Source organism: Gorilla gorilla, chromosome 1 (genome assembly GCF_029281585.2).
Source record: "Gorilla gorilla gorilla isolate KB3781 chromosome 1, NHGRI_mGorGor1-v2.1_pri, whole genome shotgun sequence".
NCBI classification, from domain to species: domain Eukaryota; kingdom Metazoa; phylum Chordata; class Mammalia; order Primates; family Hominidae; genus Gorilla; species Gorilla gorilla.
In genome coordinates this window covers 87,186,422-87,206,483 of record NC_073224.2, presented here as the reverse complement: position 1 = coordinate 87,206,483, position 20,062 = coordinate 87,186,422, and the positions used below count along the sequence as shown (strand labels likewise).

The window sequence follows — 20,062 nt, the reverse complement described above, 5'->3', positions numbered from 1 at the left end:
ATTTTGAGTTGTTTCCAGTCTTACTACTACTAACATTGCAACAGTGAATATGTTGTAGATACATCATTGCACCTGTGAACAAGTGTATCTGTATAGTTAGATTTCCAGAGTGAGATAGCTGAGTCAAAGGGTATATGCATTTAGAATTTTGATACATATTGCCAAGTTATTCTTCAGAATCCTTTTACCAATTTAATCTTCCACGAACAATATATGATAGTTCTTTTTTCTCACAGCCTTGTCAACAGATGATGTCATCTGGACTTGTGAATCTGATAGATAAAAGTAGTATTCCCATGAAGTTTAATTTGCATTTCTGTTATTATGAGTGAATTTGAGTAACTTTTCAAGGGTTTAAGAGCTATTTGAATTTCCAAATCTCTTAATCTCTCAGACCCATTTCCTCATATATAAAAAGAAATAAGAGCAGTATCTAGTTTGTAGAGTTGAAGTGAAGCTCTCAGAAAGGGATAATACAGTGCTTGGCAATGGCAAACATTCAACAAAAGGTAGCTGCTGTTGTCATTTTTATTATTATTAGGCTGAATTTCTTTGGTGATTTGGGGGTAATTCAAGATTAATTTTTACAAAAAGACTTGAATAGAAACCAATACATGTGTCCCCTTGAGAGCTGTGAACTTACAACATTTCACCCCAAACATCTAGGACCCTATGGAATGTGTCTTGAACCTTTGCCCAGTGGCATGAACCCCAACAACTCACTTGTCCATATTCGCTGGTATTACAGGTGCATAGTCCCAAATGACTTCCTCTGCAGCAATGAAGTATTCCCACCTCTTCATGTGCCGCCTCTGCTCACGAGTTATTTTCTTAAGATTCCTGGTTTTCTTTGGGCAGTTTTTAATGTCAATGTAAGCCTGCATCCCAGCTGAGTTAGGACAGAAAGACAATGAAATAACTCAAGAGAAGAAATTATGGTTGATTGAAATGCATATCCTTTAAATCAACTTGTGGAAGGTTTATATTAATATAATAAGAGTGAAAGTAATGCTCAGGCAATTTTTGAACATTTTAGTTTGGAACTCTTTAAGTGGCATCCAGAAAAGGCAAGAATTTTAAAAGGGGGAAAAGGAGGAGGGGTTAGGGAAAAAATTTGGAAAGATTCCCTTTATTTCTTCTTGAGCAGGCAAATTTCTAATAATTTTTAACTTCTTAAGACCTTATGAATTAAGTCTTGTTAAATTCTCATTTTTCTGTCATCTGTCCCTTAATCTATAAAATGAAGTAGCACCAGTACCTAATAAAATTGTTGTTAAAAATTAAATATTAATAACAATACATAATGCACTTATCCTCAACAAAGAAACAAAAGTTACATTGTTGTTTTAATATTATTGGGAACTCTATCTTCCACGGATATCATGATGGTTTTATTACTTCAAATATAATTTTGACTACTCGTGTGAAAAGAAACAGAAATGATCTCATGAAGTATCTCTTCCTTATATGTGTTGCTTATACATTATTTTGGTAACAAAATGATTTCCTATTGTGATATCATTTCCTTAGACTTTAGTCTCCGTTTATATGAACTCTCATCTCAACAGTTTTAAAGCAAAAATGTGTAGTAGAACAATCAGTTATTTTGTTTACACGATACCACATAACCTGGGTTGATTTATTTTCCCACCTGAATTCACCAGTGTTCTTTGGAGCTCACCCCTCAGTATATGCCATGTATGATCCATTCAACACACATTCATTGAGTTCCTCTCTATGCTAGACTTTGTGTTCATCCCACTGCAAAGGTTAATGTTTTCATGTTAAACTTTTACACTTTCTACAACTTAGTGCTTCTGTAAATTTGCAGTTTGTCTTGTGCTAGCATCTAGGTCTTTTTCTCTGGCTGCATATGAAGTAACCCGAAGAAAGAATATCTCTATGTATGCATTTGTTTTCTTCCTCTTTTCTTCTTTCGAGGAAGTTACAGATCTCTTTTGCTTTTGCTTAATTAAAAAAAAAAAAACACACACAAAAAAAACCTTTGCCAATTCCTTCGCTTTCTCCATCCCCAAAGAGCAAGTTATAAATCTAAGAGCAAAATATCTAAGTTTGGTTGTTAGGAACTGAGGAAAGTTTGTCTGGGGTGCAGGTGGCTTGAAAGGGCAAGGGAGAAAGAGGGAGTTAGTGCATGGGAAGAAAGGATTCTGCATTCAGAAGCAAGACTGTCAGGAGAGTTTCTTGCCTTGCAAATGTTTTGGGGTGAGAGAAGATATGATCCACTTTCCCTCTGGGCCCACAGTCATATTTGCGGTAGTGGATGTAGCACTGACAAGGGTGATGGCTGAGACCTTATGATGGTTCTGCTCCAGGACCTGGCCGTTGAAATGAATGGAGAATAATTCTGGCCCCGAGCTCATTCCCAGCAGATGCCAGCTGATGTGGTCATGGGCACAAACTGTTACATCTGAGAGAGAGGGAGAGACACAGGCCAAAATAAGCGTTCAGTCAAGTACTCTGTGATCAAACATTCACTCACCAAGTGTATTGAGCACCTGCTGTGTGTCAGGCATTGTATAAAGCTTTGAGGGAACAGACACTCCAGTTGTAGTTTGTGCCCTGCAAAAGCAGACATCTGAGTGACCAGCAAACAAGCAGTGACAACTCATTGTGATAAATGGCATTATACAGGTAACAACAGAGCTTAGAGATGGTGGATGTTAACTCAGAAACACAGGGATTGCTAAAGGATTAGGCCAAGAAGGGAACCAAGAAGGTAACCGACTGTTCTGGTCTGAGGGGTTTCCCAGATTCAGGACTTTAACTATTAGAACTGGTAAAAAGTCCACGGCAAAATGGAATGTTTGGTCACCCCAGTCTGATCTCAGCTGGAGGGAGTCAAATCACCAGAACCGCCAATAGGGCTGAGTTCAAGCACTTAATCCTCTCAGCTCTCTAGCTCTAGTGGTCGAAGCTCTGCCTAAGGGAAGAAGATGTGAAGATGATGTGAGGATTTTCAATTGTTATTTTTACTTACTTTTTGATTGTTTTAATGACAAGTCAACGAAATCACTTTGGGGTTACACACTCTCCTTAAAATGCAGTGTACAAGTCCTCATTATGCTGAGCCATTGGGAGCTTTTCATGGAAGGAGTAGTGATAACTGAATATAAAAACTTAGTTTTGCTCCTTCTTTGGTCCTACAGTCACTGGGAAAATGCTCATTTGCTCTGTGAGGAGACTCCATCCTTGGCTTTTAGGTTTCTGTTTTACATCTCAGATACATAATCACTAGATACTAGATAATGGGGCTGAGAATCAGTTCCTTACCCACACAAAGGCTTGTTTTTTTTAGGAGACCATTGCAACAAAGCCAGGATTCCTTGCATCACTAGGAGGCTTTGGTGGAAGCATTTATCCATGCCAAAGAAATGCTTATATTGAGTTCAGCAATTAACATATCTGTGTTAGCATTTATCATATGTATTCAATTTATTCTGCTTTATAAGGCAGAGGGTTTTTACAAATGTTTACTATTCTTAGTTTCTACTGATGGTCTTTCCCTACCTTGTCCCATTTACCCCCAATTATTCTTTTGGGAACTATAAATTCGTAAACTCTAAGCTCAGATCAATTTATTTTTATTTTTGTGTATATGGTTTTTCTTTTCTTGGCATCCATATACTTACACAGATTGTTCACTCTGCCAGGAAATAGATATTAGGATAAATGGTTAGTCCACTTTTGTAAGTAAGCACATTGAGACAACTAATTTATCCAGGGCCACAGAAGGTAGAGAAATGAGTGAAGTCTGAACTCAGATTATCTAAGGTCGAGGTCAGTTAACTAAGCCCCAGTTTTTACAAGCTCCTAGTATTGGAACTTGGGATCAACATTGAGAGTCATATGAGTATATTTTCAGAAAACCAAGTGGAAAATGTAGTCAAATGAAATAGAATACAATTTAAAAACACTACCCAGATCTCAACTCTTAACAATATTTGTGTTTTAGTAAGTGAAGGTATTTGTGATTTTCAGATGGCATTAGAGAATAACCTCTAAGAAGTTTAGTGTTTTGAAATATGGTTTATTTAGTAAAGTGGCATTTTAATTTTTTAATGTTTTTCCCTCAGGCTAGTATCATATACCCTGGATCTTTAGTTGTAGGTCAGTTCTACCAGAGAGAAATAGAAGAGATGTGGTCTAAGTGGGAATCAGTTATTTTTTCTCTTAACGATTGCTATGATTTTGCCTTCTCATAAGTGCCCAAATGCAAATGGAAAGAGAAAATATTATAGATGGCATTGAATATTACTCTTCTGTCGCCTTTTGAAATGCTGTTTTTTTGTGTGTGTTGAGGATTACTCCTAATCTGTTCATCTTTACTGCAATCTTCCTGCTGATCCTTCCTGCTAGGGCTTGTCCTTGAAGAAGGCATGGTCATCATATAAAGGAACTGCAGAACTCGGAGAGAGTGGCTGAGCTGATACCTCAAGGTCTTATTCAAAGTACAGGCCAAGGTGAAACCTACTCAGGTCACTATACCTAACAAGGCTGCACATTTCTTCTCTAGCTTCTAATTTGTCTCTTCTATTTCCTGTTTAAAAAAAAAAGAGAAAATATTTCCTTCTTGATAGGGAGTTGCAAAACAGTGAGTATGGTCAACTTCTCTAGTTTGAAGAAAACAGGACCGAAAAATTACTAATGATTTTACTGTTGTTTAATGGTACACAGCCCTCGTGTTACCTGGCATTGTCCCATTCACATATCCATTGACTGTGTACATTAGGGATGATGACTGGCTCCAGCTCTTGCTTTCATCAAACACAGCAAATAGTAGCACGATTTGCTTGTCAAACGTCTTCTGTGTCCCATCCTCAGTTAGGGTCCCTATGAAAGGAAAGACATGTTTCCAGTAGCACTGCAGATAGAAGACACTCATTAGCTTTCCTGGATAGCAAAGAGTTTAGGGCAAGCAATCAACCATAATGATTTCAACTTGAAGAAATTCTTATTTTTTAAAATAGCACATTTATCAAGTAATAATGGTTCTAGGGTTATTTAAAATCTGGTGCCACACTGTCTTCTTTGATACCTTCTTGCTTTGGGGAACAGGCTTTATTTCATCCAGCTTGGGAAGAAAACATTTGGTGACTCTCAAGACTCTGTACAAGTATCCATTTCCTCCAGTCTCAATAGAAGAGTATATAGATACGTTAGCTCAGTTGGTAAAAGCATCATGCCCCAAGTTTAATGCTGTCATCTTATTTGTATATGAAAGGGGGCATTAGATAATTGGGTGGAAGTATCAGCATTAATCCATTCTCACTATGAGAAAAACATGCTGCTGATGGTAAAATGCAAGAAGAGTCTTTTGTAAGTTTTAAGGTTTTTTTCAGTACCATCACAGTATCTTATATATACCAGGAAATGGAAAAAAAGTATTTGTATAATGAGTAAATACATTGGGCATGTATGTAGGTATGGTCTGAGTGTGTGTATAGGCAGATGGTGAGTCCATCACGTTATTTCCCATGCTGTAGCTCACTGTGGTTGTTTGTTTTAATGAAAGATGGGCTGGATTCTCATGGGATAAAATGAAAATCCAAGCTTGCTCCTAAGAAGCCCAGCCAATAAAAGTTCTTGTAAAGTCACTTGAGTGTGTTTGAAACCTACCACCCAAAGTTTTCAACTTGTTTGTAAGAAAGGAAGCTGGCATTTCATGTGTTTATAGAACAAATTACCAGCCCAAACCTCAGATATGTCAAATATGTTAGCCAAAGTTCTTTCCAAGAGCTCTTTCAGTAGAGTATAGGCTACTGTATACTTTCTAAAAGACTTTGGCCTTGAGGTAAATGTTACAGATCATACAAGCATGACATCAGAACATACTCTCAAACAGGAATTTGCCTGGGAGAACCTTAAGGACTGAGATGAAGGAGGAATGAGAAGAAACAGAGGTGGATCCACACCCTGAAATAGCAGGTGTTTTTTTCTCTTGTCAAACAATGATCTGGTCTGTGTGCCGTCTTCCTCTGCTTGATGTACAAGAAGTTACCAAGATGCTCCCAAGCTTTGTCCCATGACAGAACTCCTGACCATTCCAACATTTAGTTGTTGAATCTTTTGGTGGGGGTGTTCTTACCTTTTTTACAGATAAGCAGGGGCCCAATCAGCCCAGAGTTGAAATCCTCGATGAGATTTTCATGGGAGTAATAGATGTGTGTGAGGCATGGAGGGTCATCATGGGTGGGTCCACTGTCCTCACTGATACTCCATTCATAGGTGTATTCTCGGCCTGGAGCCACAGCGTCGTCCATCTTCTCCGCAGGGAATGTGTGGTCAAGGTAAGAAGCACCTGGAGGAGTAACAGCCATCAAGACATGTGGGCAGTTTCTGAGGATTGCGTTTTCACCACTCTCAAATCTGGGGATAGCTAAGATGAGCTCTCTGGAGATGCATATGTCCTTCAATAGTGAACTTTTATTATTTGGAAAGATTCACATATGCCCATTTCTATGCTCATGTAGTTACAAAGGCTTTGATAACATGGTGATCTTAAGAATAACAAATGTTATTTGTAAATTAAAGTTTAGCAAGTTAATTTTCCAGGGTACCTGAACAATTATTATTTAAATATAATCAGAGAATTAAATTGCCTTTGATTAGTAAACCATCTCAGAATATAAGAATGGGTGATATCTTCTTTGTGGTGTTTAATAAGACATACTTAGCCTATTAACATGAGATGGGAGGATAGTCAGAGCTGTTTATATATTGTTTTGTTTTGCTATTTCAGATCTTCTTTCCAACTGCTGTGATCCTCAGCTTTGTTTTATCTCTTTATTTCATCTTAGCCATCTGATTATCTCAATTTTTTCCCCCAGAGCCACAGCTTCTAACTCCCCTATGCAGGCTGGTTGTCTGTATGAATATGAAATGTGTCCATCCCCTGAAACTTAGATGTCTTACTTTGTACTTTGTGCACCCAAAGACACATCATTAACACCTCCATGTATACTGGACTTTCCCTACTGATAGGAGAGGGAGAGGATGAAGAAATTGGTCTTCCTTATTGAAGAGAAGGAACTGAGATACTCAATATTAAAAGAAGTGTAGAGGGTTGGGTGAGGTTTTCAATAATAAAATGGAGCAAGTGAGGTCAGGAAGGGGAGAGGTGAGTGCCATAGATAGCCAAGTGGAATGAACAGTTTCCTCTGCCTGAGGAATTCCTCATTTAATTAGGTGAAAGATTCCCTATCATCAGCTGGTGACAGAATTTCTCTTTGGGATGCAGTTATTTTTGTTTGGTACAATAACTTGATAAATTCTTTAAGAGAAGAAGGTGAGAACATCAGTGTGGATGTAGGCAGACAACAAGGATCTGGGAAAAAAAGCCTGAAATGTTTTACATGATGGGGTAAAAGGCCAATAAAACTACTCTTACTGAAGCAACTACACTTTTTGAAAACTGAAATGATTAATCCTTCCCCTCCCCTTCCTTTCTCTTCCTTTTCTTTTCTTTTTCCTTTCCTAGTTTCTTTTCTTTTCTCCTTTCTTCCTTTGTCTTCTTCCTTCCCTATTCCCCACCCTCCTTCCCTCTCTTCCTTTCATTATCCTCATTGAGGTATAATTTGCATATAATAACATTTACCACTTTTAAGTATAATATTTGCTGAGCTTTGATAAAAATAATTACCCAGTCTTATAGCTATAGTTCCAATCAAGATAGAGAAGAGTTCCATCATTCCAAAACATTTCCTCATGCCATTTGTAGCCAATGCCCTCCGGGCCCAGACAACCACTAATCTGCTTTATTTCACTATAATTTGGCTTTTCTGTAATGTCATATCAATGGAATCATCATTACACACCCTTTTGTGTTGGATTAGTGTTAGCTGGTATGGTATATAATTTTCTATCCTTTATTTTTTACCTATCTTTGTCTCTCTCATTAAAGTGGATTTCTTAAATTCTGCATACAGTTTAGCATTGCTTTTTATTCAATCTTATTTGTTTCTTAATTGTAGTGTTCTTTCCATTTACTTTTAATGTAATTGATGATATGGTTGAATTTAAAACTGCCATCTTTATATTTATTTTCTATTTGTCTGTCTGGTCTTTATTCCTTTTCCCCTTCCTTTCTGTTTTCTTTTGGATTGAGAGTATAGTTAGTGATGTTTAATCTCCATTGTTGCCTTCTTAGCTTTGTTTTCTTAGTGGTGCCCTTCCATTTACAATATATAGTACATTTTTAACTTGTCACAAACTTCCTTCAAATAATATTATACTATTTCACTTGTAAGAACCTTGCAATAATATATTTCCATTTCTTCCCTCCCAGCCTTTGTGCTATTGTCATATATTTTATTTATATATACATAATATACCCCACAATAAATTGTTACTATTTTGCTTTAACATTTAGATAATCAATTGCCTTTTTAATAGATTAAAATGAGGAAAAAATTTCTCTATATTTATCAACTTCTGGAACTTTTCATTCCTTCTTATGAATCTAAATGTCTCTCTGACATAATATTTCTTCTATCTAAAGGAGTTCCTTTAACATTTTTTTCTGCTCTGTTAGTGAGAAATTCTTTCTGCATTTGTATGTCTAAAACACTCTTTATTTTGCCTTCATTTAAAAAAGACTTTTTGACTTGGTATAGAATACTAAACAGACAGATTCCCCTATCTTCTACCCTCCCAACACTTTAAAGATGTCCCTAATTGTCTTCTGGTGTGCATAGTTTCTAACGATAAGTCTGCTATCATTTCTTGGTTTTGTTCCCCTGTATGTGGTGTGTGTTTTTATCTCTCACTGCTTCCAATATTTTCTCTTTATCACTGGTTTCCAGCAACTTGATTGTGATGTGGCTTGGTGTGGTTTTCTTCATGTTCCTTCTTCTTAGTTTTGTCAAACCTCTTGAATCTGTTGGTTTGTAGTTTACATTACATTTGGGAATTTTTCAGTCATTATTTCTTCAAATACTTTTTCTGTTCCTGCTACTTCTGGGATCCAATTACACATATGTTAGATCACTTGATATTGTCCCACAGTTCACTGATGCTCTGTTCACTTTCTTCAGCCTTTTTAATCTCTGTATTTCACTTTGCAGTTTCTATTGCAATGTATTAATATTTTCTACTATTTCCTTTCACAGTGTCTAATGTGCTATTAATTTCATCCAGTGTTTGTTGTATTAGTGGTGTCCTTCAGTTTATAATATATAATTTTTTATCCTTTATTTTTTACCTTTATTTTATGCTTTATTTTTTACTTTTCATGTCAACAATTGTATTCATCTACAGAAGTTCTGTGTATGCATATTTATATTCTCTATCTTCATCATGCTCATGCTTTTCTCTGCTTTCTGGAACATACTGAGAAGATTTATGATAGCTGTCTTACTGTCTCCGCCTGCTGCTTCTATTCTCTCTTTCACTTCTCAATCTGTTGAGTTTTTTCTTGGTTATGAGTCATCTCTTTCTGCTTCTTCTAATGCTTGTTTATTTTTATTAACATTGTGAATTTACATTGTTGTTTGTTGCATTCTTGTTAACTAGTATTGAGTTTTATTCACAGTTAAGATACTTGAAATCAACTTGATTCTTTCAAATCTTATTTTTTATTCTGTTGCCTCCTCAGCAGCCTGTAGTCTAATTTTATCCACCCACTGTTTCTAAATCCTTCTGACAATTCTATCCAGTGCTCATTTATTAGGAGGTCTTTCTATGTTTGATGGTAGGAACATAAACGATTACCAGCCCTGAGTAAGGTCCAGGGACTGTTCCACCTGTTCCTTTCAAGTGACATTTTTCTTACCCTCAGTACTTTCCTCACACGTATGTGCAGATCAGTATTCAACTTGACAAAACCTCTCTGTAGATTCTCTAGAGCTCTTTCTCTGTGATTATACTGTCCTCTGCAGGACTCTGCCCTAAAATCACAAATTCTAGCCACTTGAGCTTCTCTGAAGTCCAAACTCTGTTTCCTCAACCCATAGAGACTCTGTCTGGGTTCTCCCTGCTTGTGCTTTTCCCTGGAAACACTCTTCAAGCAGTAAGCTTAGGTGCTCATAGGGCACACCTGGTTTGTTACTCTTCTTTTACTGTCTTGAGTTGTCTGTCATTTGATGTCTGAAAACTTCTGTTTTATATGTTTTGTCTGCCTGTCTAGTTGTTGAGAAAAAGGGTAAATCTGGTTCCTTATGTTCTGAAGCCAAAGTCTGAGATGCTAAATTTCCATATAAAATATTTTTTTACATTACAGCAATGTCAGCTTCCCTTCTTTAATTGTACCTTTCCCCATCCCAACTGTGGAAAATCTATTCCACTCAAAACTCTTTGCATGAGTTTGCATGGCATCAGCATACGTTTGGATTCTCCAGGTGAGAGTGGAAAATAAAGCACATCCATTCAATAGCAATGAAGGATTCAGGTACTACAGTGACCTGCAATGTATCTCATGAGGTTCTGAGCATGGAAACCATAAGTTGAGTAGGTATATCTAGATTTACTTCTTGCATAAAGTCCTTAACGTGGACCACAAGTCCATGTATGATTTATCTCTACTCTCTTCAGTCTTATCATATGTCTTTTCTCTTGTTTACTATGGGCTCCTTGTCCCTTGGGTCCCCTGTCAGTTCCCCAGACATCCAAGTTCTGTCCTACCTCAGGGTCTTTGCAGATGCCATTCCCTCTGCCTAGAGTGCTCTTCCTCCCTTCTTCCTTTTGATAAATATGTGCTCATCATTCAGACATCACTTTGAATATCTATTCACTTCTACCTTTATCTCCAATTCTGATACACATTTTTTTCTTTTACAGCACCCATCACAATTTGTAATTAAATGCCTGTGAGATTATATGACTAATTCATTTTCTTCTACTAGATCATAAGTATTTGTGTCCTGCACATTTTGGTCACCCAAGTGTGAGTTCCTCAAGGAAAAGTGCTGGATTGTATTTGTCTTAGTGTCTCTGGTGCCTTCCATAGGTACCTAGAGAAGTGTGGAACATGAACATGAAGAAGATGCTCAGTGAATATTTATTAAACTCCTAAAATTTAAGGTCCTATGGGCTACAGCCTAGGTCAACAAGTCAAAGCTCATGGCTGTGTGCTGTTATGATTGCGTAATGTTAAAATAGATTAAATGCCAACATTAAACATCCGGAGAAATTATATAAGAATTTGGATTACTGGTTTCTCTTTAAAAAACAAAAACCTGGAGATCTGGTTAACAACAGGACCAAACTCCTGCACAGAATTTTGTTGGATCTGGATCTTAGCTGCCCTTTTCTGCTTTCTGATTATCAGTCCTTACTGGACCAATTTTGTTCACTGAAATACTTATCTGGCTACTATAGGCATCTGAGTTTGTGAACTTTGCACTAGCATAAAGTGGACTTTGTTGTGTCTTCCCCCAACACACCCCAAAGGATAGCTTGACACTAATAACTAATATTTACTCTAGGCTGTACTTTCACTTTGATAATAAAACTGTCAAGAGATGAGAAATGATAAAAGCTTAAGTCACTTCCTGTAAGTTATAACATAATTCTAGTCTATAAAAGAAAAAAAGTTTATGGAGAAAGTCTCCACTAATAAGCAGGAAGCATTATCTGTGAAAGATTACAAAAGAGCTTTGGTAACAAAGCACAAACAGGACTGATAAGGAGAGTTGCCCTCTCAGGTCAGAACTTGTGTATTAACTGAAATTAGCATGGCTAGATGATGAACTGCACTATCTATCTTGAATCAAGCATGACAGCCCTTCTTCAATGCTTCTTGCTACATGGCCTCATAAAGTTGAAAAATGATGTTTCTGGACAGGCAGCTTCCACTGTTTCAACTGTTAAAACATCACATGGGGTTTCTATAGTAGAAAATGATATTCTTTCCACTGCCTTCACAAGCTCCCCTAAGGGCAAAACATTATATTCTTTGCAGGGTAGGAGATAACTTTTGAAGTTCTTCCTCCCTTTCTTTTTCTGGGTAAATGTGTGCTCATTCTTCAGATGTCAGATCAAATATCATCTTACACCCTTCTTGATCTCTGATTGTGATACCTGTTTGTTTGTTGTTGGTTTTTGACAGCACTCATCGCCATTTGTAATTCAGTATTTGTGAGATTATATGGTTAACGATACTTTTTTCTGCTAGATAGTGGGAGAAAGCACTTGAACTTCAGGGTCAGAGTTGAAATATCTTGGTGGTTGTATCATTTGCTAACTGTGGGAACTTGGGAAGGTTTCTTGAAGTCCCTTTAACCTCAGTTTTTTCATTTATAATTTAAGATAATATAATCCTTTTTCTAGAGATAACTTTATCCTTTTTGATGGGTTATGAAGACTGGAAAATATTTGTAAAATTTCTGGCTCCTAACAAATGCTCTGATAGCCTGTGGGAATACATGTTCACATTTTGGTTAAGTATTTTCTTTCCCAGTCATGTTGCAATTAATACAGCCTCTTTCCTTTATGTTCTACTTTAGATAAGATAGATCTTAAGTGTGCTTGAGTTCTGGTAACACATGTGAGTAAGATAGAAATTGGTGATTTTCTTAGTTTGGGTTGCTGTTAACAAAGTACCCTGGACTGAGTGGCTTATAAACAACGGACACTTCTTCCTCACAGTTCTGGAGGCTGGAAGTTTAAAATCAGGGTGCCAGCATGGTTGGGTTCTGGTGCAGGGTCTCTTCCAGGTTGTAGACTGCCATCTTCTCCTTGTATCCTCACATGGTAGAAAGAGGGTGAGTGAGAGGGTCCCTTTTATAAGGGCACTAATCTCATCATGAGGGCTCCATCCTCATTACCTAAAAATCTCCCAAAGGCCCCACCTACTAATGCCATCACACTGGAGGTTAGATTTCAGTATGTGAATTTTTGGAGGACACAAACTTCCAATCCATTGTAGTGATGTATCTATTCCAAAGGCGATGAAAGTAAATAAGACTTTTTTGGTAAAAGTACTTTTTTTTTTTTTGGTAATAAGTAAGACAAAGTACCTGCTCAAAATTATCAGCAAAATCAATAATTTTAAAGCAAGGGAAAAATAATGCATAGTTCCTACTTTCTAATCAGTCCTCAGTCCCTCAGTTTAGTTCAGTAATGACTAATATCATCATGGTCATGACCATCATCATCCACTAGGTTCCAGGCTCTGCGCTAAATGCCAGAGTACAAATGTAAAGAAGACAGGGCCTGGGCCCCTGAGGGGCTCTGCCTAGTTAACTCTAGGGTACATGTTGGTGCCTTAATTGTGATAGGTTTGACCTCTAGATTTCTTCTAGGGCTACAATTAGAACACACTGTCAATCTGGAATGAGAACCAACCAATGTAAGTATCTAAAAATTGCCTAAGATGCTATAACACTTGTGCTAGGTATAGCAGGGTGACTGATTTTCTAACAATATTGAACGTATCTGTAAACAATCAATGTTTCACACCTAGATTTATTTTAACACACACTGGGCTTAAAAAATTATTGTATATACTTGTGTACATGATATTTTGAGATAGCTAATGAAACGTTACTCTAGTCACACAAATTAATGTCTAATTGATCAAACTAAATTACTCAGAATTTCACATTCGCCTGTCAGTTAAATATAAGATGAATTTCAAATAATTAAATGAATGATGTTAATTAAGTTTAGTATACTACTAAAAGTCGAATTATGAGCATCTTGAAACAGTGAATGATATAGACTTGTACATAGGATATATTCTATAATTACACTGAGTGAGGACGGCTAATGAGATAATTGGGGTGTAATTTTATTAATGCTTTTATTCTTTTCACTTCAAATTGTTTTACCTTTAGTCTAGAATAAAACAGGTTTGTTGTATCTTTGATTTTGCAACATACATTAATATAAAGTATAACATACAAACAGCTATTAAGAGGAAGCATTTGTAAGATGCAGTTTTGGTGAATGTGATTTTGACTTTGTAATCAAAATAAAAAAATTAAGCTCTAAACTGAAAAGAAGAGAAATGGACAGGGACAACTATTGTGCTAGAGCACAAGAAGTCCTTGTTCAGCTGCTTGCTGGAATAAAATCTTTACACAAGGGTAGCTCTTCATTTATATTTACTCAGTTCTGTTCATTTCCTGCTCAGTCGATAGTCAGCTTTGTATTGTATTTATTCTTGTCATGATGTACTAATTACTTGCCAAAGGCTCTCAGTATTTTTTAAAAATGAAAAACGGTGCATACAAGCTTTGGGAAAGTGAAGTTACATAAAGAGCCTTTTTGGTTACCCATTAGGGTGCTCACTCAGTAACTCTTCCCTTGTTACTTATTTTTGTGAACAACTCTTTTCCTCTCCTAAGTTAATAAACTTAGTGAATGCTTCAGTGCATTCAAAGATTCAGAATATTCTTTTAGAAGCTATAATATAGGCAATGGGCGAATCAATGCTGATGTTTTATAAAGAGCTGATTTCATTGCACAGGACTTGCAAGTCTCTTTGGAAAAGGGATCCACATTTTTGTGATTTATTAAATATACAAACTATAGCCATTATAGTTTGTTTCAGGTGTTTATCATATACTCAAGGAAGTCTCTACATAAGGCCAAAATATTCAGATGAGAAGTGAAAAAATGTAATCACCTACATTAAGTCAAGCATTGGAATGTTTTGGAAAAATCTAGAAGAGCAAATTTTTGTATAGAGAATTTGGCAACACTTAGATACAACGAACAATGTCTGGCAGAAAACGTGTTTTATTTGGAGAGCTGGCTTACCAGCAGATGGCTATATATTATAGAACTAATTTTGTGACATTACATTCATATGCAACTCATATATTTAAAATATGAGAATATAACTAAAAGAAAAGAATAATATTAAATTCTCCATGAAACAAGCTTTTTAAGGGTAATTGACCAAAACGACTTTGAAAATTTTACTGAACAACAAACTTTGCTCAAAGGTGCAGCATTGAAGTCAATTTGATGCATGCTAGTTACAGAGTTTCTGAAAATTTAACCTCAAATTGAAACCCTTTAGTGACAGTTTTTAAGTGATTAGTTACAGTTGCAGATACTTTATTCCCTGATCTAAGACAGTCTTATTAAATACATTATTAAAGGAAATGTCCTTACAAGCATTTTTACAAATCACCGTTTGTCCATTCTGTCAAAAAGGGTTATCCAGAGTTGTCTTATGTTCTGTTGTGGTTTCTCAAGCCGGTGTAATACTACCTTAACCCCCTACCACCTATCTCTCATATATCTACCTCTGAGATAGAAGAATCTGGATTCTCATGTAACTGGCTCAGCATGCAGTTAGTTTATCCCCACTCCTAAAAAAATAGCTCAAACCACAGAGGGAGGCTATAGGTGAGGGTGAGTGTCAGACATGGAGGAGGAGATGTTTTATTTTAATACAGAGGGCATAATAAAATCAATTTAGAAGGCTTGTCTTTTACCATAAAAGATACTATCTGCTTACTAGATTTGCATCTCATTTCCAAGGTAAAATTTTACTTTCCCTACCAATATGTATTTACCTTTCTTAGATTCATACGACCAGAGGCAATATTATATGCCAATAATCATGTCTCTAGTGAAAGTTGTGGGAGCATTTTAAGCAATTTCTCATAAATAATTGCTGGCTGTAGGGAATGTAGGGACAAATAAACAGTAAAGGAAGAGGGATAGTGTTGCAAAGTTCATTCACTGTGCAAACAGCCCAGGTAGGGTCCAAAGTCTACAATTCTTACCTCCTCCCTTATTTGAAATGAAACCTGCATGTGACATTTTGATATTTTGAGGTTTCTCCCCCTTCTTCTTTACATTGCTGAACTTCTGATGCAGTCGTCTAGAAGCCTCATAAGTAGGTGAAGTGGTTGTTCACTATGTCACTGTATGATTTTAAGAACATAGGAGAAACTCCTGTTCCCACTACCTCACCCAGAGTCTTGCCAAATTCACTTTAGAAGAAATCTCAGTGCCACAGTTAATGCTTCATTGTTTTTCCTCAAGCCAAAGATTAAGTGCTAATGCAAGTACTCCTAAGGAAGGTAGTTCATTGACCTATTATCAGTCACTTATACCTTAGTGGGTATGAGTTTGACAACAGTTTATATAGAAAATAATAAATTTAAAAATTACTTTCTGATTTTTTCTGAAACTAACAAGTTTTAAGATAAATACTAAATTATTTGAACACATTTTAATTGAAGAATTATCTTTACTATCATGGCTAATATTTATTATCTGTTATATGCCAGTCATTATTCTAAGATTTCACAACAACAAACCTGTATGACAGAGACATGATTATTATTACCATTTTACAGATGAGAAAGATGAGGCACACAGAGGTTAAATAACTTCATAAAAGTCACTGAGCCAGGATTTGCACTTATTAGTCTAGTTCTAAAACCTGCACGTAAACCACCCTCCTACTCAATTATTCTCTCAAAGGTATGATGGCTGGAACATGTAGGAGAAGGAAAGATATTTGTGAACCATGAAAAGTCTGAAATTATTTTAAAATGTTATCATACCAACAATTATTATAATATGGACACAATTTTTTTATGCCAGTGCCTGATGGAACTCTACTATGCTTACAATGATCTGAACATCAGCGTAATGGGATAATTAGAACCATATTAACATCAGGTACTTACTATTCAGCGGCTGATACAATAACTTGCATGACTATTATCTTTGTGATTATTGCCATCATTGTCATCATTATTTATAGAGAGCTTATCTGATCCCAGGAACCATGTTTAGTACTCTACCTAAGTGATCTCATTAAAATTTCAGGCAATCTTATGGGTGGTTATAATCATTTCCATTTTATAGATGAGAAAACTGAGGCTCAGAGATGCTAAAGTCATAGAATCAGAAATGATAAAGCTAGAATTTTAACTTGTCTGCCTTTAAAGCTTACTTTCTTAACCACTTCACTCTGTCCAAAAGTCTAATACTATTAATGCTTCTAGTCTCACCACCAAATACCACTTATTGAGTGTCATCTATGTGCCAGGAAGCCTATATCAGGCTAGTTCTATGTCACTATGTCAGTGGCTCATGGGCCAAACCCAACCAATTTCCTGTTTTTGTAAATAAAATTGTATTGTCAGAGGCGGTCTTACTCTGGTGTATGACTTGAGGGAAAGAATACGGTAATAAAGTTAATTAGTTCTGGCATCTGTAACCAAAGCCAAAAAAATAAGTATCGTCTATGGCTGCTTTTGTACTAAAAGGCAGAGTTGAGTACTTGCAACAGAGATCTTATGGCCTGCAAAGCCAAACAAACTTACTATCTGGCCCTTTACAGAAAAATTTACTGACCCCCGCCTTAAACCATCTTTCAATGTATGTATTATTATTCCCATTTTAAGATGAACATATGAGAATTCAGAGAAATTAGATAACTTGCCCTCCCAAACATTAAAGAGTAAGAACCCAGTGAAAAATGCAGGTCTAGAGGACTCCAAAACCTTTTCCTTTTCTTCTCTCAAAACTTACAACAGCAACAATTTTTATAATTACCAGTTGCAAGAGATTTCCCTAACAACACGTGGTTAACAGTATAGTTTTAAATGTTGGTGCTGGTATTAAAGACTTAGACATTTTCCCTTTTCAGAAAAATATTAGATTTATCTTACCTTCTGATAATTTACTGTACCTAATTCCTTGAGGATGGATGCTCAAGGGCTTATCTGCCTTATTTTTAAAGTGAACTTTTATGATGTCTCCGACTTCAGCATATAAAGTAGGCCCAAGAAGTCCTGTGAAAACAAATATTTAAACTATGTCTGTATTCAGGGTCATCAAAGGCAGAGTTGCTAAGCAAGAAAAACAAACAGATGATACCAAGAGTGATTGCTACCATTCCTCCTGGTCCTGAGGCTGACTCGCTTATTTTCAATCTAGAAGGTTTTAGCAGCTCATTAACTCAACATTACATGTACACAGATCACAATAGAATGGTAGAAACACTTGTCCTGGACCCAAAAGAAGTCAACAGAGTAGGAGAAATAGTTCTGACAAAGTCTTGCCCACTTTGACCCACTGTCATTCCTTAGCAATAACTTTCTTTGCTTAAGAAAGATGTTCATTTCAATTACAGAGGGTGATGCGAGAGGGTAGTTACTTTAGATTTCTCTAACATGGGTGTGCTCAGAGACCTAGATGAATTGAGGAACCAAATCACACAGCTCTCTGGCTCTGAGGCAGGAGTAGTCTTGATGTATCTAAGGAACAGTAAGAAAAACAGTATGGGAAGAAAGAAGAGATGAGGTGGATGGTAGGTATGCAGAACAAGGGAGGCCCTATGGGCTATGGTAAGAACTTGAATTTTCTTCTAAGTGAAATGAGACATTACTGGAGCATTTTTTTTTTTGAGATGGAGTCTCGCTCTGTCTCCTAGGCTGGAGTGCAGTGGTGCAATCTCAGGACCCACTGCAACCTCTGCCTCCTGGGTTCAAGCAATTCTCCTACCTCAACCTCCCAAGTAGCTGGGATTGCAGGCATGCACCACCACACCCAGCTAATTTTTGTATTTTTAGTAGAGATGACTTTTCACCATGTTGGCCAGGCTGGTCTCAAACTCCTGACCTCAGGTGATACACCCGCCTCAGCCTCCCAAAGTGCTGGGATTACAGGCGTGAGCCACCACGCCTCGTCTAAGTGAAATGGAGCATTTCTAAGTAAAATGAAAAACCACTTTGTACAGCAGAGACATAGTATAACGTATATTAAAAGTTCATCCTAAAACAAAAAGTTCATCATAGCTGCTGTGTAGAGAATAGTCTGTGTAGGGACAAGAATGGAAGCAGAGAGATTAGGCAGTATAGGAAAGAGACTGCAGTGTACTGGGCCAGCACATGTAGCAGAATGTGATGAGTAGTGGTTGGATTCTGGACATTTTTGTAGGTAAGGCAAACAAGACTTGCTGATGGATTGCATGTGGCTTGTGAGAGACAGAAGTCAAGGATGACCTCAAGGTGTTTTATCAGAACAACTGGGTAAATGATGTTATTAGTTACTGCAATGGGAGAACACAGCAGAGACAGGAGGTTATGGGTGCAGAAATCAAGAATGAGGTTTTACTTTCTACATGCCAGGCACTGTGTTAGAAAGTTTCTGGCTACCTGGATCAAATACAGTCCCTGTACTGAAGGAGCTCACAAGCTAGTTTGGAGATAGATGTATGATAGGAGCGACTGCTGAGATATGGGCAATATATTACAGAAGAAGAGAGGATGAAGCACAAATTCTGTCTGGGGAGTTAGGGAAAAAGTTGATGGCTGAGTCAGAATTTGAGGAATTATATATAGTCAGCCCTCCATGACCATGGTTCATATTCATGGTTACACATCCATGGAGTCAACCAATTTTGGATCAAAAATATTCAAAAAACAACAATAAAAAATAACACAATAAAAACAATACAAATAAAACTATAACATAATAGCAATTTACATAGTATTTACATTGCATTCAGTATTATAACTAATTTAGAGATGATTTAAAGTATATGAGAGGATGTGCATAGGTTATTGCAAATACTATGACATTTTATATAAGGGACTTGAGCATCTGCAAATTTTGGTATCTGTGAGTAGTCCTGGAACCAATACCCTGTGGATACCAAGGGATGACTGTACTAGAATTTCCAAAGTGTAGTCCTTGGAGTCTCTGCATCAGAATCACCTAGGGTCTTAATAAGAGGCAGATTTCCAAATATCACCTCAGCCTCAATGAATCTGAGTTCTGGAGGTGAAACTTGGGAATCTGGACTTTAACGTGTGCTCCTTGGTGATCTTGATGTCTTTGAAATCTTGAGAATCTATGACCAAAAGCCCCATTCCAGACAAGTGACAGAAATCAACTACTGTCATTTCTGAGCCATCCACAAGTGTCATGGGATTGGCTTCTTGCCATTAGGCGTCCTAGAAGCAGGAGAAGGAAGTCACAGCACTCATGGAGTTCAGCCAGCATTTGTTTGCAGTGGTGATGATAATCATAATAGGGCTTTCCTGTACTGTTTCCCTTAATACACTCAAGCACTTTAAGTCCCTACATTAATCCTCACAAGTTTTTAAGGTAGATATTAAGA

The 20,062-nt window shown here is 36.8% G+C and overlaps 1 protein-coding gene across 1 annotated transcript in view; it reads right to left on the bottom strand.

Annotated features, from left to right (window-relative positions):
• The window catches only part of F5 (coagulation factor V), a 73,436-nt gene that overhangs the window by 41,622 nt on the left and 11,752 nt on the right, over positions 1-20,062 (bottom strand). Inside the window, exons 3-7 of the mRNA XM_004027865.5 lie at positions 17,607-17,729; positions 6,107-6,319; positions 4,708-4,851; positions 2,207-2,428; positions 724-889 (exon numbers count right to left, since the gene is read on the bottom strand). Of these exons, the coding sequence (XP_004027914.5) occupies positions 724-889; positions 2,207-2,428; positions 4,708-4,851; positions 6,107-6,319; positions 17,607-17,729 (868 nt within the window). The remainder of the gene's footprint in view (positions 1-723; positions 890-2,206; positions 2,429-4,707; positions 4,852-6,106; positions 6,320-17,606; positions 17,730-20,062) is intronic.